General features: G+C 39.7%; 1 protein-coding gene across 5 annotated transcripts; it reads left to right on the forward strand.

The window, feature by feature from the left end:
- Positions 1–802: 802 nt before the first annotated feature.
- TMEM196 (transmembrane protein 196) lies at positions 803–20,657 on the forward strand. 5 transcript variants are annotated; one of them, XM_010311883.2, is made up of 5 exons: positions 803–1,663; positions 13,397–13,453; positions 15,294–15,548; positions 17,405–17,478; positions 19,818–20,657. In XM_010311883.2, the coding sequence occupies exons 1-5, from the start codon at positions 1,505–1,507 to the stop codon at positions 19,822–19,824; spliced, it is 552 nt and encodes a 183-aa protein (XP_010310185.1). In that variant the 5' UTR covers positions 803–1,504; the 3' UTR covers positions 19,825–20,657. The 5 variants fall into 5 exon arrangements, with proteins under 5 accessions (XP_010310185.1, XP_075603257.1, XP_075603258.1 ...); XM_075747142.1 differs by having other exon boundaries at positions 806–1,669; XM_075747143.1 differs by having other exon boundaries at positions 807–1,651.
- Positions 20,658–23,799: the final 3,142 nt, after the last annotated feature.

Consider the following 23,799-nt stretch of genomic DNA (forward strand, 5'->3'; position numbering starts at 1 on the left):
CAAAAGATAACACACACATTTTGGAGCCCAAAGAAATAAGTTCAATCGGGACTGTGCTAATCTTATGCTCTTGCCTCCAAATTGCACCATCACAATAATGGATAAGTCTAGACTGCCCTTCTGGATTCTGATGTCTGAGTGTAGGATTTCTATACAGGTTAAGAATTCTAGATTTTTGCATACAAGAAAAAAACCTTATATGTTAAGTTCAGATTTAACAAAAAAAATCAGAATGTTTATAGAGAAAATTAGCTAAATCCTACAGGACACTGATATTTTTGAATCACGATCTAGATTTTGGCGATATAATTGTTTAAGTAGAGCTTTTGCCCTGCTGTTAAGGTAAATGTCCAAAGGTTGGTGATCCACATTTAGGAGAGCCAAGGTGCTAGATCGAGTGTTTATGTGCTACCATGTTGTGCTGTGATTGCAAAACCGCAGTTGGAGTGGCAAAACATTCCCTGTATCTGAGCAGCAGAAATAAAGACTGGTACCAAGCAATTCAGTATGGCTCAAGTAGCAGCTCTGGATCTCTTGTTATATTTTGCTTTGTTGCTTGTTTGCTTTAGGACTGACACAGTTCTGGCCGTTGTCAGAGTGACAAGGATGGCTACAGCAGTTGCCTATTTCGGCAATAGTGTTTTGGAAGAGACCAGAGAGTTTTGCAGACATGACACGCTCCTGCCCTTAAGCTAACACAAGAGGAAAATGGACTTCCTCCTGAATTTTGACAGCAGCACCTGGGAGGAGGGAGGCCTGCGCACACCCCACCGAGGGGGCTCACCTTTTGCGGAAGCTTTGCGCGGCGGCAGCCTGCGGCTGGCATTGCCACGGCTCTCCGCGTCCTGCCGCCAGCCCGATCGGGCGCGGGACGGAGGAGGTGTGAGAGCCGGGGTGCCGGGGGGAGGACCGGAGGAAGGTGCCTTGCCTTGTGGCCCTGGGGCGGGGCTGCCGTAGCGCCTCGCCTGTGCATTGGGTCCGGATTCATACATAAATATAGCCGGGGTGGGCTCGCCACACTCCTCTTCCCCCCACCCCCAACCCAGGAAGAGGGGGGGGGAGACAAATAAGAAGGGGGGGGGGGGAAAAATCCCAGTGAGGTCATTTCAATGAGAGCGCAGGAGGCGATCAGACAAGGTCGACTTTTCCGGAGGAGGCGCAGCCCCTGAGGAGCGTGGTGCTGCATACCGACCGCCGCGCTGCCCAGCCGGCCGGCAGCGGCGCCCTGTCCCCGCCGCCGGGCCGGCACCTTGGAGAGCTCCGCCGCGCCGGGGCCGCGCTCGCTGCCGGCGCGGCGCTGCGCGGCGCTGCGCGGGGCCCGGCGGTGCCGGGGCCGCCCCGCCGCCCCTCGGCAGCGCCCGTCGGCCGCGGATGCGCCGCTCCGCCCCGGCTGCCGGCGAAGGAAGAAAAGTTTGGGGGCGACTTAGGGCCGCGGGAGCGCCGGAGGAGAAGGCGGATGCGCGGTTTCCCCGGCTGATCGGGAAGGAAGGATGACCGAGGGAGGATGTGCACCAGCAGCCAGATCATCGGGAGCCTCCTGGTGCTCTCCGTGCTGGAGATAGGGTTAGGGGTGTCCAGCGTGGCCGTGGGGGCGGTCAGTTTCAGCCTGGTCCTCACAGAGCATAAACCTCAGCTGGGAGACTCTTCTCCGGTATGGAGCGGGGTGTGTGTACGTTAGCCATTTCACTCTCTCTTTAACTCTTTATGGTGATGATCAGACCGTGCGAAGGCATCCCCCTCCCTTCCCTTTCCTTCCCTTCCGCGTGTGCATGCTGCGCCGAGAGCCTCGCCGGGTCCATTTCCGATGTGCATGGGCTACAGTCTGCATACTCGTGGGGCGAGGGGGGGGAGGCATGGTGGGGAGAGATGTATGTGTGTGTTGGGGGGAGACCCCTTCTTTCTCGCTCCTTTTCATTTTTCAATTTTGCTGTTGAACAATTGAACTTTCTGTGAACCCATTCTCACACCTGGGAGAGCCCGATGCCTCAAGTGGAACATGGGCCATAGCTTACAATCTTTACATTGACTGTGAGTTTTGCTTTTAAAAAAGAACAGCTCTGTCCCTTATGGCAAGACTGACAAAAAGGGGTTTTAAAATAATGTCAAGGGTATGCCAGCTGAGTTCTGAGCTTTTGGAGAAAAAAGAGAAAGAGGAAATGGGAAGGGAAAGGAGAGATCTGTTCTCATTATCTGGGTACCCTGAGCTTCTTGTAAAATGAACAAAAAAAATCAGACAGCAATAATGGGTTAATAGAAGCAGCATGTTCATATCACAGAACATTTCTCACTTCTCAGAAACATTTCTTATTTTTTCAGTTTGAGATATGCATGTTTCTAGGAAGAATTACCCTCCAAATGGTTATTTATATTTAGAATAGGAAATATTGAATATTCAGCCTAAACATGAGTGGGCATTTTTGAACTCCAAAGCTGGTTTTGGCCAGCTTGGATTGTACAGCAGTATTTCTAAAAGGATTGTTTGCTTTGCTTGAGATAAAATGATAAATGCAAAACACTCTTGGTTATTCATCAGCATAACCTCCTGTAATTTATAGATTCATTCTGACAAAGTGCTTCATGTAATATTCTCACTGTCAATAATTATTAATTATTGACAGCAGTCATAAATATTTTTGGCAGTATATAAACATACACACAATTCTGCACTGCAGAATAGGTAGATGAGAAATGATAATGAAGACCAGATAAGATAAGAGAGTGGCCAACAGGTAATCATATTGTCAAAATCACTTCAAAGAGGGAGGTTTCTGATCATTGCTGATGAAGAAAAAAAGATTTCTCAAAAAGATGTTTCTGTCTGAAGATTTAACGACAGAGAGCAATATCCTGAGTTTCACTGAACTCAAAGAGTTTTGACCAGTGAGATCAGTATTTTATGCAGTGATTGCATTTTGTGACAACGCTATCACAGCTGATACCATTTCATGACAATGCACATTTCCTGCACAACTGCCTCATTCATTTTTATGGTTTCTGTTACCCCAGAGTTTGTGTTATCCATAGATTTAAGATCCTATTACATTAGATGTTGGCTCCAAGGACCTTATAATCAAAGCAAGAGACAGATGTAGGATAAAAGGATGTAAGGGAGTATAAAGAAACAACAAACCAAAATTGATTGGTATAACAGGTGGCTGCATTAACACACCAGCAGTCTGACTGATTTCAAGCTGTTCGTAGGGAGAGTTTGAGAGAGGAATAAGACAGAAGACAATGAAGTGATTTTTGCAGATATTTATAGGAAATTCTCGCCATATGTGAGTGCAGAAGCACGGAAGGCAACCCAAAGGGACTTGTTTGAAAATGTAACAAGTGCGTAAAGGATGTCCACAACCAGAGCCAGCAGAGGCAGGCATCAACTGCTAGGAACTGAGGAAACAGCTGCAGGTTGGGTAGGCAGAGAGAGGCCACAAAGAAGGTGTGAAGTGGAAGCAAGCAGCTTATGTTTCAAGTAGTAGAGGAAATGAGAAATCACAGTGGTATGCAGAGTGAGGTGACATGGTTATACGGGCTTATCTAGTTGGCCTTGAACTAAAGGCCTTTGGTCTAAAATACCACCATTATGGCACCCTCTTTGTACCACTCCAGCAGTTCAAATTGTCTGCTAGGTTGTGTTCTTCTCACTAGAGGACTAGCAGGTGAGATAGGAACAGAAAGGGGTGAGAGATCTACTGTTCTCCAGGGATGCTTAGGGCCATGATTAACTAGGTCCAAATTAAAACAACTGGAGAAAGGTTTGTTTGGACAATCCTCAGAATTCTCCTGCTGCAGAAATGGCATAAACTGCCTTTCTGCTCACTGGATCTTACACTGAGCTCATGTTGCTTGTGTTAAAGAATATCCCGTGCATAAAATATGTTATGTTTTTCCAATTCACACTCTTGAATCAAGGTTTTCCTTTGAGAAATAAACAATAAGGAAAAGAAAGGGACATTAAAGGAAAAACTATTAGTTTGCCACGTTAGGATGGAAAACAAGTTGAACAGTGTTATGTCTCCTGTTGTAATTTACCTGGAAATATACTGAAAACTTTTGACCCTTTTCTATCTTTTACTTATGTGGGTGGAACTCAGCAGAGGCCCAAGTTCATAAGGAAGTAGATGAAGATAGCATCACCATGGAAACCTTAACCTGAATTTCTAAAATTTGGGCATCTTAAAATCATGCACATTCTACCTCCTATATTTGCCTCCTTATGATGCTTTGCATTTGATGCACATTACCTTTTTTCTTAAAAGAGTTGTTCTTATTGTTCACTGTCTCCATTCAGGCAGATAATTTACTAACGGACTAACTTTAAGCATGTGAATCCCACCCATAGGATTAGAGATACAACTGAACTTAAGAATGGACTGAAGTGCTGTGATCATTGCGTGCCCTGCATTATGTATAAGCAAGCCAGGGAAAGTGGAGTGGACAAAAATGAAGAAATGGAAAGCCTCGACAATGTCGACATCAAAAATGCATGGAAACGGGAAAACAGTTTCTAAATTTGTTGTTCTCATTGGAGTTGAGTTGGATTGAAATAGTAAGAGTTGTTTAAAAAGTAGCCAAAAGAAAACAACTGAAGGTGTGACTGACTTCTCAAACTATCTGGAGCATGTAGAGATGACTATCCAATTTATTTTACATCATATCAAATCTGTTCTTTTTAAAATAGACCATAGCTGCTAAATTGAAAAAAAACCCCAAAACCCAAACCAAAAAAAAAACAACACCCCAAAGCAAAAAAACCCAGTCCCATATAAGCTACAGTGAATGTGTTGTTGATTTCTGGATTTTCTTTCTGTTTGTTATGATTGTATTGGTATAATCTAGTGCACAGGCTTTACTCAGTGTCTCCCAGATTTCTTTTTTCCAGAAATCGAGGTATATTTCTGAAAGCCACCATTCCAATTCAGTTACATGATGTACTATAGAAACGATCCAACCAACAAGCATGCTGAACCACTAACACTAACATAACAAGAATGACAGAGCAAAGGCTTTTGCACAAACAAACAAACAAAAAAAAAATCAGAAGATAATCTTTCAAACACTATTCGCAGTAATTTTTACATGGTCACATACTTTCCCATTATATTTAGAACATAATGGTTGCACCACTATCACTATGATTAGTGACTATATATTCACACACACACATATGTGTGTATGGCTCTAATTCTCATTTATTTTGCAGTGGTGAATAAATTCTTGCTATAAACGAGATTCTCTCACAGAAAGAATGAGAGACAAAAGCCACATCTTTAGTCAAATATGCCATCTATCTTCATATGCAAGAGAGATACCTGATGATTCACTTATGGCTATGCCCCTCAAGAGTAATAGCTTCTTCCCTTATAAAGACAAATATCTAAATGTATTTGAGACATATGCATTCTCTGGATGTTGGTTGGTCTGTCTGTCTGCCTGTTTGTAGGGGCAGAGTTATTGTTTCCATGATTTGTGATTGTAGCACAGTGGAAGTCTGCCTGCCCATTAAATCTGCATTTATAGTTTGGCCACAAAAATGTGCTCCAAGTTGGCACTTGAAATATTTAATTTCAATTACTTTTTTTTTTTACTCAGGATTTGAAGGAAAAGGTTCAGTCAGTATAGAATTCTCCCAGAGCAAGAACATCATTTTGGACTGTTAAATCAATGTTGGTGGCCTAAAATTTTACAACATTAAATTTTGCATCTAGTTTTTAGTGCTGCCAAGTTTCCTTTGGAAAGAGCAGTCAAACTGTGTTTTGGTTTTGGTTAGGGTTTGGGTTTTGTTTTTGGCTTGTTTGTTTTTTGTGTTTTGTTTCAAAAGAACACTAAAAAATCACATTATTCTTTAGCATGTAGACAAAATGCAGATGTGATCCTACTTTATTTTAGCATGTGCATTGCATTTTCATCAAACTGACCATATTTCTGGTGGACTCCTGCTCCTGATGAAATGAATCGCAGCACTGTCAGTGAGCTCAGTGGAAGCTGGAGAGAGTTCTGCACCTAGAGATGAGGGAGGACGTACCGAACATGGGAGCTTCTTGCCTTGGAACCAGGACAATTCACTCCAGCTGAGAAGTCTTTCAGTATGTTTTCTTTATCATTCAGACCTTCCAGAAGCATAAACCAATCTGGAAGAGGGTATATCCAAGGGGACTTGTACTTCCTAGGTTGTATTTATGAGGCTCTCTTGAATATAGACTAACTTAAGCATATGCGTAAATGTTTTGCTGAGATAAGACTTTAGTTCACCTGCAGGGAATAATCTTTAATTTATTACTTTCTTGAGATGAAAGCAGTCATATTCAAAACTAAATATTTGATACAAAATCCAAAAAGCTTTATTTACTATTTGTTATTCTGATAGGCCTAAACAAGTAAATAAATATTATTATCTTGTGCTGAGAATTTGAGTGGTTTTCCAGATGACCAGAGGTTTTTTTGAATCACTGATGGCAGGTAGACTTTCAAGTTCAGAGACCCACTTCTAAATTTACTTGAGTGTTTCTAAAATCCATTTCCCATTTTTAAAGCATCTCTGCAGGCCTAGAACCAGATGAAAGGATTCACTATTCAAAGGGACTGGAATGGAATTTAAATTGCTTGAACATGGCTTGAATCAGTGGGAATTCTAGCACCACCTGAGCTGATATGACCAAACAGGGGACAGCCAGGTCAAGGTATTAGCTCAGATTTGACATGTCTTAACACTTCAAATAGCAGAGCCCCTTGTTTTGTCATGACAGAATTGGTGGGACACAGGATTTGGTTGTGGCAATGCTGTTGCTTCTGGTTCCAGGTCTGGATGACTTGCAGCCAGCTAGACATTCCTGTCCCCACAACCCCTTGCATGGGACAACAACAGCATAAGAAGTTTCTATGCCCCTTTTGCAATTATCGTGTTTCTCTACGGAGATAACAGGCAAACCTATTACCTAGGCTTGCTCTTTTTGCCTGTTGTCATTTTTCTCTGGTTTGATGCCTTTGTTTTCATGAGTGGATTCTGTGCTTTTTATGCCTGCACTAAGAAAACTTAATCCTTGTTCTGAAATACCGCTTCGAAGAAGAGTTACAATTAGAGATACCTTCCCTGCTCAGTTCATCTGTTAGGGATATTTCAGCTTTTTTTCTCATTTGGATAGAGTTGAAGCAACAAGATTATTAGAATCATCCTTTCTAGTCTAATTTCAAAATCCTGGGTCTTCTCATGGCAGTCACATGTTTATACAGTTTTAGTGTAAAATGTAGATTTTCTGGTTTACCCCTTGACAAGAGTAGATAGAAGTGAAGCTGTTGATTCTGTCTTGATCATTTATTCTTCCAAGTGGGGGATTATTTGAATAGGTATGATATGCTTACATTTTCACTGAGTTACATTCAAATTTGGAATAATTTCCTTTCCTTTATTTCATCAGATACATATGGATGACCCAGAACACTGGAGGGCTTTCCACACAGTGTATGTAGTTTGGGCTTCTTTGTCATGAACACTAACTGGGGATCAAGCAGTCCCTATATTCAACAGATTTTCTCTATGATTTTCTTTAGCCTCTCTCCAGAAGGATTTTCCATAGACAGTTTTCATTTTCTCAAGGGAATTACACTCACCATTGCTTTTGCCTCCTCAAAACAGAAGAAAGAAAGGTTCCTTAGCTTCAATATACAAAATAAAATATTTTCCTTTCTTCTGCGTGATGGAAATGAACAAATCTTTGGCTCTCTGCAGATATAACTAAATCTGAATCTTTTTTTCAGTAAGAAACCCCCTTTTTCCAGGAGAAAGTGAAAGAGGCCAAGTCTTTCATTCCAGAAAATATGAAATAGGGATGGATCCAAACCACAGAACTTGAATCTAAATTGAGATTTCAGCCTCCTTACTGAAATTTCTGGGTGTTTGGTTATGTTTCAAGCCCATATTTAACATAAAGTAAGTTCAAGCAGGCCCAAAATAAACACTCTCCTTTTCTGGGGCATCTTTGGTTCTTTATTCCAAAGTTCAACAGATTGAAAGATTTTCAAATATGCGTATAGAACACAAGCAGGCACAACCACAGTATGAATGGCAAAAACTCCACAGACAATGAGATGCTCCTGCACCACCTTGCAATCACACTAGTGCTATCAGAGGGACTCTGACTCTGTTAGGTCCCAAGCAAATCTTCACTGAAAGGGAAACTGAGGCACTCACAGCCCACTGAGTCTCTAAGTACCTTTTGTGCTTTGTAGTCACTTTCTTTGGACTTATTACACATCACCCAAGAGTGGTTTTTCGACTGTCTATTACTGGATGATGCATTCAATTCTGGCCTCCTCTGCTAGTCTTGACATGAAATATCATGTATCATAGGAGGTATGAATAAATCTGCAACCAAAAGTAACCCAGAAGTAATGGGAATTTGTTGCAAATAGTGATCTATGGAGGTTTTAAAGTGAGATTTTGGATATTTTAGCCTTTTATGATTTTTCTGATTAATAATAATTAAAACAAAAGTCCAACAGTGAAACATCTGCCTCAATGAATTCCAGCTGAAGGTCCCTCTCTGGCTTCCAGGGCGTTTTGGAGAGCTTATTAATTTAGCTTATTCTTCACAAAACGTTTTAGCCTTATTCTTGGTATGAGTTGTGAACACTTCAACAATTGATCTTTCTTTATAAGGAGCTTACTTTCAGTGATATATTTCTTTTCCACTCCTGATTTAATATATTTTCAGTGTAAGTGTGTTTTCCTTAACTTAGTTCAGGTTTCACATGGTTAGAAAATGTAACTACATTTAAAGAGTCCAAGAGGTTGGTAAAAATTGACTGAGGATAATCAATGATCACGTAGAAAGGGGCAAGTCCTCACCCTGACCATGTTAGTTAGTTATGGGTAAACTGTAGTCGAGAGTAGCTCAACAGTTACTAGTCAAGTTTAAATGGTATGACATATTGACATGAAGATAAAGGCTTTTATGATAGCCATGAACAGACAGAGAGTGACAAGACAGCAGAGCCCCTGGCGGCTATATTCCAGTTGGCAGCATTATAAAATAGAAGAGTTCAAAATTAAAAGACAAATAGGAACAAACATAAGAAATTCCTTTTGAGTCTGATTTGTAGTTGCATCTTTTTCTGGTACAAAGAGCTAGCTCTCATCTACTTTTCACTGCTGCTGATCAGAACACTGAGATATCAAAAATTTTACAGGAAATTACTATTGCACCAACAAAAAATTCCTGAGGCCCTAGCTATTCTACTGAAAAGCAATGATAAGAGTCACTCACGTAGTCCCACTGACTTCCTAACCTTTCTAGAGGTCTCCACGTGGAGAAGCCTGGCTAAGGCAACTCTGTGTGAGCAGTGTTCCTGAGACCTAGGTATTGCTAATATTCTCTCTGTAAAGCAGGTTTCCACTCCTTCCAGTGAATCAGAATCCTCTGCAGCTTCAGAAAAGAGTAGTAAGCTTGGCTTATCATTTTCAGAGCTTTACATGAGGATTAATTGCCTGACATTGTGGCTCAAATTCATCCATTGGTTTTAATAGCAAAATGCCTGCTGACATAAATGAATAACCATAATTTTTCTGGGCAAGCCTTTTCTCTATGAATGTAAGACACTGTTATCTAAAAATCCGCAAATAGTATTAATCCTTTGCTACTGCCTAAGTGCTTTTCTCCCAAGGTTTTTAGCATGGTCAGGCACACTAGTGCACTCAGTTTCAGAACTTGCTTGTCTCGTAGTCATACGGATTATAAAACTTTGGCATGACCTTCTCAAGCTCACACAAAAGAACATGGAAGACCAGGAATACCAAACTCCTCTGAGTCAGAATAGACTAGACTATACTAGACTAGAATATTTCAGTTGATTCTCTCTTGAGTTCTCTAACTCCAGGACACCTTATTCCTTGTGTATATGTATAAATATTGTAGATGTACAGAGAGAGGAAATACATACAGAGTATAATACAGACCCTGACACAATAAAATATTATTGTAGAATCATACAATATCTCAGGTTGGAAGGAACCCATGAGGATCATTGAGTCCAACACTCTGCTCCTTGCAACTACCTAAAACTAAACCATATGACTGAGAGTGTCATCCAAACGCTCCTTGAACTGTGACAGGCTTGGTGCCCTGACCACTTCCCTGGGGAGAGTGTTCCAGTGGTTGACCACCCTCTCAGTGAAGATCCTTTTCCTGATGTCCAACCTGAACTTGCCCTGATGGAGCTTCATTCTATTTCCTCGTGTCCTGGCGCTGGTCACCAGAGAGAGGAGGTCAACACCTCCCCCTCTGCTGCTCCACTTGATGAAGTTGTAGACTTTGATGAGGTCACCCTTCAGCCTTCTCTTCTCCAAGCTGAACAAACCAAGTGAGTTCAGCTGCTCCTCACATCTTTTGCCCTTGAGGCCTTTTACCGTCTTGGTCGCCCTCCTCTGGACACACTCTAGTAGTTTGATGTCCTTCTTATAGCGAGAAGCCCAAAATTGCACACAGCACTTGAGGTGGGGCTGCACCAGTGCAATGCAGAGTGGGACAATCACCTCCCTCGACTGGCCGGCTACGCTGTGCTGGATGCACCCCAGGACACGGTTGGCCCTTTTGTCTGCCAGAGCACCCTGCTGACTCATATTCAACTTGCCATCAACCCAAACCCCCAGGTCTCTTTCTGCAGGGCTGCTCCCCAGCCCTTTGGCCCCCAGTTTGTACATATAACCAGGACCACCCCATCCCAGGTGCAGAATCCGGCACTTGCTCTTGTTAAATTTCATACAGTTGGTGATTGCCCAGCTCTCTAGTCTATCCAGATGTCTCTGTAAGGCCTCTCTGCCCTCAAGGGGGTCCACAGCTCCTCCTAATTTAGTATAATCAGCAAACTTACTTAATGTACATTTGACCCCTACATCCAGATTATTAGTCCAGACAGTCCCTCAGATACCTGAACAAGTATGGAATACAGTAGTCACCACTTGGTCTTGAGAAGCCAGTACTTTAGGGCTTGCAGATTAGCTCATTCACTATTTGGATTTCAACTGGGAAAAACTTAGGTAATATATATGTATATGGCACTACATAAAGGTGGTTTGGAAAGGTGTGTGTCCTGTTCTTGAAAAATAGTAAAGAATAGCAGAACTGCCCAAACTAGTGGGTTCTAATGCTGAGTGAATCTGTAATTTGTTGTTGCTCCTTTGGTTATACACAAGGCTAATAAAACTTGTTCATTACATTCCCTTCTGGCTAGCAAAGATTGTACAATGGAAATAGAAAGTCTTCTCCTATCGAAATCAATGGTAAGAAATCCATTGACTGTAACAGGAGCAGAATTAGAACATTCTTGAAAAAATGGGTGACCTATTCTTTCATCTTTGAAGGTAAATTATCAAAAACCCAGCTTTTTAAACTAGTTAACACACACTTGTTACAAGCTGAAACCATCTTTGATGGTATCGTCCAGATCTTTTCTGTAAGCTTTCCAGAACTCATAAACTTTTCCTTACACAAAATTTTCCTTTAAAGTCTATTCAATCACTACAGAGAGAAAATATATTATTAATCTGCTTTATCAAGTCTGACTGAATAGAAGTGAATTACAGTGATGTCTTGAACAATTTTTTTTTCTCTGAGATTTCTGCATTAATGTTGAGAAATACAAAACACATGTGAAAATCTGCAGCGTGCCATCAGTTGAAGGCAATCTGCAACGACAGGATTCAGAGTGAAACTCCAAAACTTCACAGAAAGTCTGAGTGAAAACTCACAAGGCAGGTGTGATAGTTCTGAGCTGAAATCTCCTCTGCTTGTGGGAAAGGGGCAGAGTGAGCCCTTCCCTTTTTTTTTTTTTTTTTTTTTTTTTTTTTTTTTGATTGCTATTCCAATGAGCGAGCTCTAGCAATTACCAGTTGTATGTCCTGGTATGGCCTGAGCCATTCAGCACCATGGTCTACCTGACCTGGACCTCTGCATAACTGGATTGGTATTAATTCCACAAGCTTGGTATACAGGTACATAATATAAAAAAAAAAAAAAGTAACCATATTAATTGTGGGGAACTGATTCAATGGGTCTAACTCAGAGTAAAAATACATCTCAAGGCTTATACTTAGCTACATGCATGAACTACTTTAGTTGGAGGGAGATAAACTATGTATTAAAGCACCTCCTCAACTGAGATACTGAAATTGCAAAATTTTGGAGGGTAAATGAGATGTACGTGCAATATATTACATGGAACCTGAATGATGTTTAGAAAATGCTTAATTTTTTTTCACTTCTTATGTAACAGCCAGGTCTGTTCTGTGATTTAATCCTAAATTAAGGTCAGATAGAGCCTTTTGCTAGAAATACCATCTCAATGCAAAGAGGGTGTGGAAAAATCCAGTTTTAAAACTATAAAATTCCAATGGGGGTGTAGGGTTAGCTTTACTGAAAATAAGTAGCATAGATTTCTCAATAAAGGAGTTTATGAGGTATCAAAGAAATCTTTTGACAGTATTACAAACACATGGAGAAGGCCTTATTGCTTTCATAAAACAACTGTATTCCCAACCATGACTGCTCCCTCAGGGACTGTTCGTTGTTCCCCTTGTTAAACTTTTTTGGAGGAGGAAAAAGAGCAGTCAGAGAATGTCGTCTGGCTTTGACACAGGTCACTAAAAAGCATTAATATCTATTCATATCAGCTGGTAGGGGGCATTTATGTTTTTGTTAATTAGTTTTTTGCCTAATGCTTGATGCGACAATTAGCAGATCAGTTTGTGAAAGGGAACTACATGAAAAAAGTAGATACCTTCATGCTATCTCTTGCAAAGTAGGCTATCTAGAATCTGAAACAAATTTTCCTGCATGTTCAGTGTAGCCACACCAACAGATGTACTTGTATTTACATCTGCACCCAAAGAGGTGACCGAATTGCATTCTTGCCCAGAGTTCCACTGGCTTGAGGACAACAATCCATGTATGATCCCTCAGTGGTTCACACTCTAGGATCAGGGCATTAAGTACCTCAGCTGTGCTTGAAAGCAGATGATTTGGATCACTGACTACTACCTCGGTAAACTTTTCTGAGGGGAAAACCAAAAAAGGGTAAAAAGGCATCTTTTTCTTGCAACATTGTTTTTTTTTTTTTCCCATGTTTTGTTTACCCAAGTGGCTTAAAAATAGGAATTTTTTTTTTTTCTTTTTTAATGAGTAATCATCCTCAGTTTGATTTCTCATTCCAGTTTCTTCTTCTCGGATAAGTGTGTTTATGGTTGAGTTATAACTTCCTGAAACATAAGGTTTGTGATAAAAATTCTGACAACAACTGTAACCATTGCCTAACCTACTGTTGTGGTCACCACTACAGCAACACAGAAGGATTTAAACTTGAGACCTTAAATGATGAAATAATTGGTGTTTTTTTTTCTTTGCAGTTTCTGCTTTGTGGCATATGTGGAATATTGTGTGCCAAAAAAAAATCTGGACTTGTTGTAAGTTTTTCCACTGCATATATAACACATAAATATTTGAAAGGCATACTTATCTAACTTGAACTCCTTACTGGGGGCTTTCTGAGTCCAAGTGTTTCTGATAAAAAGGCAGTAAAAATTGCAAGTCAGCAGTCCAAAAAAAGGAATCAGCACTTTGGGTTAATCAAGCAAAACAAGGCAGTTCTGAAATGGTCTATTTAGGTCATGCTTATTTAAGCCATGCATCTCTATTTATCGCTGTCTGGATAAATATGGATGGAAAACCTGTTGACACAAATTTATGTCAAGTCAATAAAAAGTTCCCCAATAACTTCACTGGATTGTAACTTCTCTCCCGCAAAAACCCATTTCTGTGTAGTGTGGCATGACTGGGCTGCCACCTCAATGAGGCTGCTGACCAATTTTGATTCTAGATAATGTACCTGTTCAGTTTTAATTTTTTGCAGTCAGAATCAAGAACAAGCGATGGAGGATGTCTTCTATCTCTGCTAAGAATCAGAAGTACAGTATTTTTTCTGACTGCAGCAAAAAGGTGTTATTACAACACAAATCACAGCAGAAGTGTATGTTAAAGATATGATCCTATTGTAAATGATGTCTGGCTTAATTTTCTGTCAGCTTGATCATTCTGCCATATACAAATGGAAATAACGTAAAACCAGCATAAGTGTGAAAGGAATCAAGATCTCTCTCAGATTTTTTTTTAATATCAATGATATATATATGATATATATATATATCAATAACCCTGTTACAATGACAGTCTCATTTCTTAGAGCACGTGGACCAAAAACAGTTTCTAAAAGCTGTCTATTCTGGTGGTCTCATGGAATAGTCATTTTCCAGTGGACTGCAACGTACTGCCTGAATGCCACATTTGTGATGAAATTCTTATCCCAGTTGTGTACAGAAGTGGTCTGTAAGGCTCCATAAATTGTTCCTGCCCCAGTAGATAAGCACATGTACAAAGTCATATTGACTAACATCAAAGGCCAGTCTAGATCAACATCTGACAGACCAGCAATATCAAGGGAAGTAAATAAGACAATAATTTAGTAGTGTCTCCATAATAAGGTCTTTTGCCCTTGAGTCATTTGTGGCTCAAGGACATCCTGAACCAAGGTGGCATCTTTGTGATTAAAGTGACAGGAGGTCCTTAAACATGTCTCATTAATTGAAGCCTGTTTCACATCCTTCTAAAGTTCCTAAGTTAATGAAGTTAAAGACAAACAAACACATAGTCACCACGCTAATCTTCTGTAGAGCTGCATCACAGATTTCTTTGTTGTTTCTATTGCTTCTTTGTCCAGCATATTCACCTTGAACACTTTTGAAATCCCCACAAAAGCTGTAGGAAGCCACCAAACTGCTGTCTGACTGAACAAATTGGAATTGAACAAGAGGCAGAGTCAGGTGGCACACAAAACAAGAGAGATTAACTGTGAATACATGAGGCGTTTACTCCTGAGGAGTGGTGAGAAACCGCACAATAGAAAATTATGACACATTCTATCATGTTACTGTTTTGAATGAAACGCTGGAAATCAGAAGATTTGTGTCCTAGTAGCCCTTTTATTGACTAGCTTTTAACATGAACAACTCATTCTACCCAACTTTATCTTAGATGCAACATCAATCTTAACTCTTGTACACCAGAAGGTATTGTATTCCCTTGGAACTCTGAGGGGGCCGAGAGAGTTAAAAATGAATATCTGTGAAGTGTTTTGCAATCCATGATGCTACTGAAGCACTGAGTTATGGTTAGTCTCATTTTTTATATGAATGAATCTGTCTCTGAAAAATGTTACTGTGACATAACCTCTCTTGTCTTTCCTGACAGATGATACTTTTTTCTGCCTGTTGCATCTGTGGACTAATCGGAGGAATCTTAAATTTTCAATTTCTTCGTGCTCTGACAAAGAAGTCATCTGCTCTCTATTCTTTGCATCTTGCCTCCATGTCTCTTGCATGCATTGGAATTGGTGGTTGCACCCTTTCTTCATGGCTCACTTGTCGGCTAGCCAGCTATGAACAAAGGCGAATGTTCTCAGAAAGAGAACATTCACTGCATCACTCCCATGAAATGGCAGAAAAAGTGAGTTGTGTGTCCTCCCTTAATTGTTCTGCTTCTCCTAAAATGCTACTGTATGTGTTACCATTTACAATTGGCAAGAGATGTATTCAGTTTTCAGTTTTATGTGAGAAAGAACTTCTGGGAAATGAAATGCTGCCATTCTGTGTAAGCTTTATTATGTTGCATTATATGGAGCTATTTTTAGGTACTGTATATTTGCAGTACATCCATTTCAATGAAGTACATCCATTTTCAACATAATTCCATTGTATAGCTATTCAAGAGCTTAGCTGCTAAATTTAGCACTTCATAAATAATTGGAAGCCTTATTAATATGGATTATCATGTATTGTACTGTGAAAAAGCACAGAATGCTTTCTGTAACCACATCATTGCATGCTTCCAGGATTTAATCAATTTCTTCCTCTCCCAAGTACTCAGCTTATAAAGCAGGTTATTTAAACACAAAAGCCACAGTTCACAAACCTAGATGAGTAAACCCACACATTTAAGGGCATATTTAGACAACTAAATGAAACTGGTCAGATTTGCAGCAGCACTGAGCATTTATTGCCTTCCTCTTTAAAGGAAGCTTACCAAGGTGTTTAGGTCTAAGTTTAGGTGCCGAAACAAGCTCCCATAGGGCCAAAAAAATTAATTGAATAGAATTCTTGAAATCAGCTCTTTGGATTTACAGATCTGATTAATATTTGAGGAGTAAAATGTTCACTGACATCCTGTGCTTTACATTTGGACTTTGTATCCAATGCCTTTCATTTGAGAAATGAGTAGAGAAGGGAACAAAAGTCAAGTGGACTGCCCATCTAAACCTCCATGTGCAAGTTTGCATTACAGTTAAGTTCAACAGTCTGTATCATATCTACTGAGATCTCTGAAGAGCAGAGCAAGGATTAATTCATTCAGACTGCAGAATGTTTTCAGATTCCCTGACAAAACATGATGTAACAGTTAATTGTCCATTAAGTAAAAATTACTTGTCGCTATTCTTTGGATTCTTAACTGAGATGAGACTCCAAGTAGAACTATAGACTGAATTCACCTTAGAAGATATTTGAAGCATATTTTCAAAAGTTAAATAGGTTACAACAGTAACGTAAACCAGGGTGATAAAATCAAGAGAAGAGATACATTTCTTCCTCTCATTCTAAAATGAAGCAGAATTCTTATGAGCTGTGTAGGCAAGTAAGACCATGGTCTTGCAGATGGTAGGCTAGTTCCTGCCTTTCAAAGACACTTTTGCCTCAACAAGGACAAAGCCCATTTGAGAGAAAAAGAGAGAGGTAAAGAAAAAAAAAGTGGCCTGGGAAGAAAAACCTTTCAAAATACAAACACCTGCCAACTCTATCAATTTGGGCTGAAGATGACCGTGTATAGCAGTAGTTCACTGCCTCCTTTCCTGGCCTGTTGACCTACTGAGCTTTTAGACACTTATCAGTGAGGACTGCCAGGTGCCCACTTATCTTGGGTGAAGGGCCATGATGCATGTGCAGAGCAACCCTATTGCACATGCTCAGCGAATGTGGGATGTGCCCGCCAATAATGGACTCCCTGCATGTGTGTTGTAGAATCAAGTATGCATGCGTAGATAGTCTGATCTGGGACTTCTTAGACCTACAGCCTGTGCACAGCCTGCTGCTGGCAGGTTTGAGTACATTAGCTCAAGGCATGCCCCTAAAAAATAAAGAAGGCTACTTAAAAATTTACATTAATTAGGCCCTGATTTAGAAAATAGCTTTAAAGTGTTTTATATATAAGACTATTTTGTATATGTATACTGATAAACAGTAATATAGACATGTACTGCATGTGCATTTGTTTGTGCTATATTTATTGTATAATTGTTATATTTATATTAGAGATTGAGGGGTATTGAAATAACCGACCTGCCCAGCTGCCCGGTGGTTCCCCCGACACCAGAGTTACCTCCAAGGTACGCTGAACACTAGGGAGTTACCATGTTGTTATGTCACTTCAGGAAGTGCCACCTCTAAGAGGAAGTCATAGTTTCAGCTAATCAAAATTGGCTGATGCTGTGATGTCACTCTGAGTCAGGAACGGTGCTTCCAGGTAGTGACATAATTCTATGTGGTGAACGCTGCAATCTGGAAGTAAGTTGAGTATTTAAAAATATTCACCCTAGTTATAGACATCCAAATGCTCCTATTTGGATGTTGCCACCATTGACTCACTCTGCTTCTAATCTCTGTGCTCCTTCATTTCTTGAATTCAGCAACATTTTTTAATTTATTAATACTTTTATTTTTGAAAATAGAAATATTGGGGGAAATAAATGGTTTTCAATGTTTTCTGAAATAATGATGATATTCTAAGAGCTGATGTCTGCAGACGATTCAAGTGATAAAGCTGACAAAAGGAAACTTACACTCACTCATGCGTAGCCTTCTGACAAATCATGACTACCAATCTGTGGCTGACTGATGGTTAATATTAAATGGCTTTGGCATTCTTGGTCCCTTTCCCAGCTGACTGATATGTTCAGCTTAGATCCAACAAAGGGTTTAGGCACCTACAAACAGGCAAAACCTAGTGCCTTGTTTCAGAACAGACAGCCCCCAAACTGGGATCCAGAGACCAGTGTCAGGCATGCATTTTTCTCTCCAGTGTACGAAGAGAATAAGGTGCCGTACAAAACCATCCACCACCATCACCTGCCAAATGGAGAGCTCGGTAGTACAAAATGCTCAAAATTCAGTAAGTTTGCACACTTACTTTCTCTGAAGCTTAAGCTTGATTGAGGAGTATTAATTGGCAAGGCTACTTGTTTTGATGGCCCTAAGTTTACTTTGTAGAAGAACAGGACATCCTTTTTTTTCAAAAATTTGGCAGGGAACAACTAAGTCTTGTGATCTGCTTTATAATGTAGCTGGTAACACCTGAGAGAGGAGGCACCAGTGCTTCCACTTTATGTTAAAATCTAAGTTCTGGTCTTTGCCTCCCAAACTATTAATGAATCAAATACTGTGGATTAAAAAAGAGAGAGAAAGAGTCAGACTAGGAATAAACACCAGGCCCTAGAATTTTCTTCTCTTTACCAAGAATCTCAGGTACTATGCTATGGAGTCAGGCTTGCTCTTTCTGTCTTTCTCTCTCCGTTTAGCCTAAATTTAGACTAAATGAATTTTGCTTTACTTTTTTTTCATAGAAACTTCCACAAGAAGGGGGACAAACAAATCCTTGTTCTTCCCCATTTTCTCAAATTATACCTAGGAGGTAGAAGAGGTGAATCCTTCCGTGCAGAGAAGAGCTTCTGGTTCTCATGCAAATATTTTAGAACTAGCCCAACAGTGGCACCTCCACCTCATCTACCTGAATTTTAAAAATAGCCTAAACTGCATTTTTATGTGTGCCCATTCCTCCTGGCATGTTCTTTGGGATCTGTCATTGGACATAAGCAGCAGATCATTTCTGTGTCCGGATTCAATTTGGTATGAAATAGGCCTAGAACTGCTCGGAATAAGGCAGTTCTGAGCTTAAACTCTATGTGGCTTTGCAGTCTTGAGGGTCAGAGAACTGCTTAATTAATGTAGCCATCTCTAGGCTTAGACAGCTGCTAAGCAGGTATTGTTTGGACTGCAATTTGAGAATTATAAGGTCTAACTCCAAGCAAATCTTGGTTTAGGTGCTTTAGGATTCTGACTCATGATCAGGTCAGCTTACTTTGGAATGACTCATCTGCCACTTGAGTAGCAATTGCTGAACTGCTAAAAATTGTAGTCTAGCATACAAAGGGAAAACCAAAATCAGTCCCATCCCAGGGCAAGCAGTCAAAACCCTTAGATCCTGTTAGGATGTAGACCTACTTCCCAAATGTCTATCCCAGCTAGCATCAAATGGCATCTGTTTGTAGCATGTCAGCACAGAAAAAGGTTTGAACGGAAATGAAGACTTAATTACCATCTTGTTCCTTTGTAGATTACCACCCAAGCTTGAGTTGATGTACTTTCAAAGGACAACGTCACAAAACTTGCACGGATGCCATCAGTATATGTGGTCCGAGAGTAATGTCCAACTCAATCAGTATCAAAGAGTCTATTAGCTTTCAAATGTACTTAATTTATGTAGGAAGAAATGTGATTTCTTTTTTTTTTACAGTGAAATTTATCAAGCCAAATAAAAAATGTAAAGTTTTTCTGAATGTTTGAAATTCAGAGTTTGTTAAATTTTTATTACAACCTTAGCTAACTTCAAAAATTTCAAACACCATAAAATAATTGTAATTTTAATCAACGTTTTCTGTTCTTGTTCCAGGAAATGACAGACAACCTAAGCAATGGTGGCCCACATCTGATTTATAATGGAAGTGTATATTAAGAGATTTTAAAAAGTTCCATGGAAAGAAGTGGTTTTAGAATTTTCTTCAGGAAAAAAATGGACTCCAAGAAATTGAGGAAATGGAACTATCTTAGCTTTTATGGCTCAGATGTTACAACTGCAGAACAGCACAGTTGCGTTTCCCTTTTAGAAACATGTTCAAAATTTGTCTCCTAATCATTTTGCGGATATACAATATTTATTCACTTCCTGGCTACTCTCTTGTTTTTTTGTCTGAATAACTTTTCAGAATTGTGATAGTATTTGAAATAGACTTCTCAAGACTCTTCTTCTCATGAAGACTCAAAAATCAGAAAAAAATTATTGAACTGGACGACATCTAGCCCGGTCACAGGACTCCTAAAGAGAAGACGGCAGAGGAAGGATGGCTCAGGGGAATCTTTTTCTCCTCCCCACATAGCAGCATCTGGTGCAATACGATGGCTTCAGATGATGTGGCATGGTACCAGCAATCCATCTGCACAGTCCCCCTCCCCACATTGCAAATGCATCCAGCCTCAATTTTCCCAGTAGATCGTATCAAAAAAGAGTGCAAATTACTCTTCCAAAAGGCTCCCATTTCACATTCAGAGTGTAAATGAACAGTGTGCTGAAAACACCAATGTCTTTGTTTTGAAAGACAGAATGCTCTAAGAACGCCATAAATCAAAACCTCAACAATGCCTTGTTGTAAAGAAATTGTAAATATTTCCAATTTGTGAATGAAGTATATTTCGTAATTTGTTCATAAAAGAAGACAAATAAAATGAAATCTAAACCAGAGACTTTAGAGAGATCTTTTGCTTTTTTCTTGTAAGAAAGATCTTGCAAAGCTGAACCATCATGCTTGCAGTTTTGCACAACACATTGAAAGGTTCATAAAGGAGTGAAGCAAGCTCAGAAAGGAGAAAAATAAAGGTTGAACAGAGGCATGGTCAAGGTCATAACACACTGGCAATTCTTCACACCCACAATAGAGTTTGGTGTCTGTTAAAGCAGTATATATATTCAGGCAGCACTTTGACCCAAAACTTTGCTGTAGGACTTACTGGCTCAAATAGCCATGAAAAATTGAAGATATGATCTGTAGCAGAACATATACAGCATACTATTCATATAAAATATTCATAGAAAATCACTCATGTTACATAGTGATTGTGCTGTAAAGCCCATGAGTTTGAGAGGTGAGCATTATTTATGACTGGCAACATTTGGTAATGTATACCCATTTTCCCAGACAAGTGTGAATAGAATCTTATTATCATTCAAGCCATGCCATAAAAACTTCTAGAAATTATATTGTTTTGTGAATCTCTATGGTATAAAATAATCTTTAATTCAATTATCTCAGGATTTTCTAAGTCTATAAGAGAGTTGCCCATCTAATTACAGCATAGGAAACATCTTCACTGTTATTTAAGGCTCTCACTTAAACTTCATGAAATTAGGTGGATGGTTAAGCTTGTGAGTCAAAAATTGGATCACCTTAGAAGGCTTCTCTTCACTTATCTACTGTCTCAAAGGGCTTTTGAATCTTCTCTAAGCCCCTGATATTCTAATATGTATTATGTACATTAGTAATTGCTAAGGAGACTGTTCAAGTTCATAAAGAATATAGATACTGCCATAGCAAAAGAATTAGATGTTAAGGTATCTCTGCTCAAGGAAAGTGGTCCCTTTCCCAGGTCCTACCAGCCTTTAGACTGTCTCCCCTGCCACATTCCAGCTTGTTTGGGCTTTTCATAGGTGCCATGGCCTCTTCAGCTTGATGCTGCTCTTCCTCAGCAATGGGAAACATGGGATATATCTGTCCTCAACATTTGCCCCTTCCAGAAGCACTTTTGCTGCAGCTCTGGACACAACCTGTCAATGGCAAGACTAGTGCCTAAATGGGCTGCAGTTTCATACAGGTTGAAGAAATCCATACTGGACATAGAACCAGGGGAAATGGTTCTGCAAGATTCCCTTCCTTGTTGCATCAGTACGCAGAGCACAAAAGGACCTTATCAAAGAAAAGCAAGAGTAAAATAAAAAATGGCTCAAAAATTCACCTTAGAACTACCTGGCTGAGGTTCATCATTAGCTCTGTATGACAACTGTAAAATCATAATTCATACAGAGGTATTATGGGACATTTCAGGACACTTCAGGACTAGGAATGGTAGCTTTGGATCCTAGAGAGTGGTTTGTAACTGCAGTTCAGAATCTGCTTAGGAATGACATGAAAAAACACACCGTAACACTACACATTTACTTATCACAAACACTTCATTTCCCAGCAGGGTAGTAAGAGTATGGGATGGTGCAGGGGAACAAGTGATTCTTCTATATCCAACGTGGTAGTCCACTTTCTCATGCTTTGGAGAGGAAAGGAGGATGCATTCTCCAAGTCTTACTGTAACTTACCAAATACAGCCACACTATTTTTGCTGCTTTTCAGGGGGTGCAGGAAGGAGAAAGACGAGATCTGGGCCCCAGAGAACAAAAGATTCAATTGTTTGGTGAGATTTTTTTCCTTCTTTTGCTGCCAAGCCTGTAGAATGCAGAAAAACTGGCTGGTCCCTGCTCTAATAAAAACCTTGAAAATGCAAAGCTGGAATTCAAAAGACTTAGGAACAAATGTGATGAAGATGACTTTTCCTATCTGAGACATATAAAGAGGATCAAAATTCTTAAATTCAAAGTAAATTACCATAATATATAGATGTGGTAGGGGAATTCTAGGAAATGTCTCACTTCATTTTAATGAAGTTTTATTCCATAACTGCATACAGAGTTCAATTGTAATAGAAATATTTTCTGCATGCTTCATTACTGGTACAGTTGAAGGACATTTATTCCACTTCTCCAACTATATGAAAACTAAAACTTTCGGTTTTCGGAATACTACCAGACAACATATCTACACCAATATCTTGAAGGGTGGGCACCAAAATCCATTTTAATCTAAATAATATGAAGCACGTATTGTCCTTGATGCAGTTATTTCTGATTCATGCTGCTATAAAAGCAGATCCTGGCTCAGATTCTCTCGGAGATATTCAGCTGTTACTTACTACATCAAGCAACACTCTTCCTGAAGGGGGTTACTTATTGAACTTGGTGCATAGGACTTAACTGGCAAGTCCTTAATGTAGGTTTTAATATTTTAGGTTATATTTTAGGCTGTGCTTGGCATTTCATAGAACCTCAGCCTATGAAAAACACATGTTTTGAATTTACAACAGTCAACAGTTCTTATTGCAAACTGTGCAGAAAAGTGCATCGAATATATTTTAAATCTTTGTCTTGCACAATCTTCAATATATATTTGTTGCATTAGGACATACGAATTTCCCTTCAGGTGGTCTGGGGAGGTATGAAGGACAGTGGAACAGGTCAGATTCAGTAGGAAATCTAAATGCAGTAAGCCATAATCACAAATAGTCATATTTATACCAAAACTTTCCTTGAGACTGTGATTTTGAAGATAGAAAGAAAAGAGGGTATAATGGTTTAAACCATTTTTAATCTTTCAGATCCCAGTCCTAGGCAGGTTAAGGAGTTAAAATGAACCTTTTATAATTAAAAGCTTAGAAATATCTAAAAGCAGACTGGTACTAGGTTACCATATTGTTGTAGATATTAGTGCATAGTGATTCTAGCTAACTTTCCCTTCCTGTATCAAAGCGACATCTTTAGCTCCACTATAAACCTCCAACAAGTTCCACAAGGATGTTGTACATGCATCTGGAGACAGATTTTGAAGAATATTTTTAGAACTTGTACAAGGGCTAGGCAGACAGACTCACAATCTCCAATGGGGGAGAGGGGGGGAAGCAAAATGTTTTTGGTAAAACATAATTTAACCAGAGTGAAGATGTTAAACCGACCATAGTTTAATATTGTCAGCCTGAGGAACTCTGAGTGAACTTGAAAA

The sequence above is a fragment of the Balearica regulorum genome, chromosome 2, assembly GCF_011004875.1.
Source record: "Balearica regulorum gibbericeps isolate bBalReg1 chromosome 2, bBalReg1.pri, whole genome shotgun sequence".
Taxonomy (NCBI): Eukaryota; Metazoa; Chordata; class Aves; order Gruiformes; family Gruidae; genus Balearica; species Balearica regulorum.

Coding starts and splice junctions, on each gene's coding strand:
- TMEM196 (XM_075747142.1), top strand. CDS start 1,505: ATGTGCACCAGCAGCCAGATCATCGGGAGCCTCCTGGTGCTCTCCGTG. Junction 1,670..13,396: donor CGGTATGGAGCGGGGTGTGT/GTACGTTAGCCA, acceptor TTTTCTTTGCAG/TTTCTGCTTTGTGGCATATG. Junction 13,454..15,293: donor AAAAAAAATCTGGACTTGTT/GTAAGTTTTTCC, acceptor CTTTCCTGACAG/ATGATACTTTTTTCTGCCTG.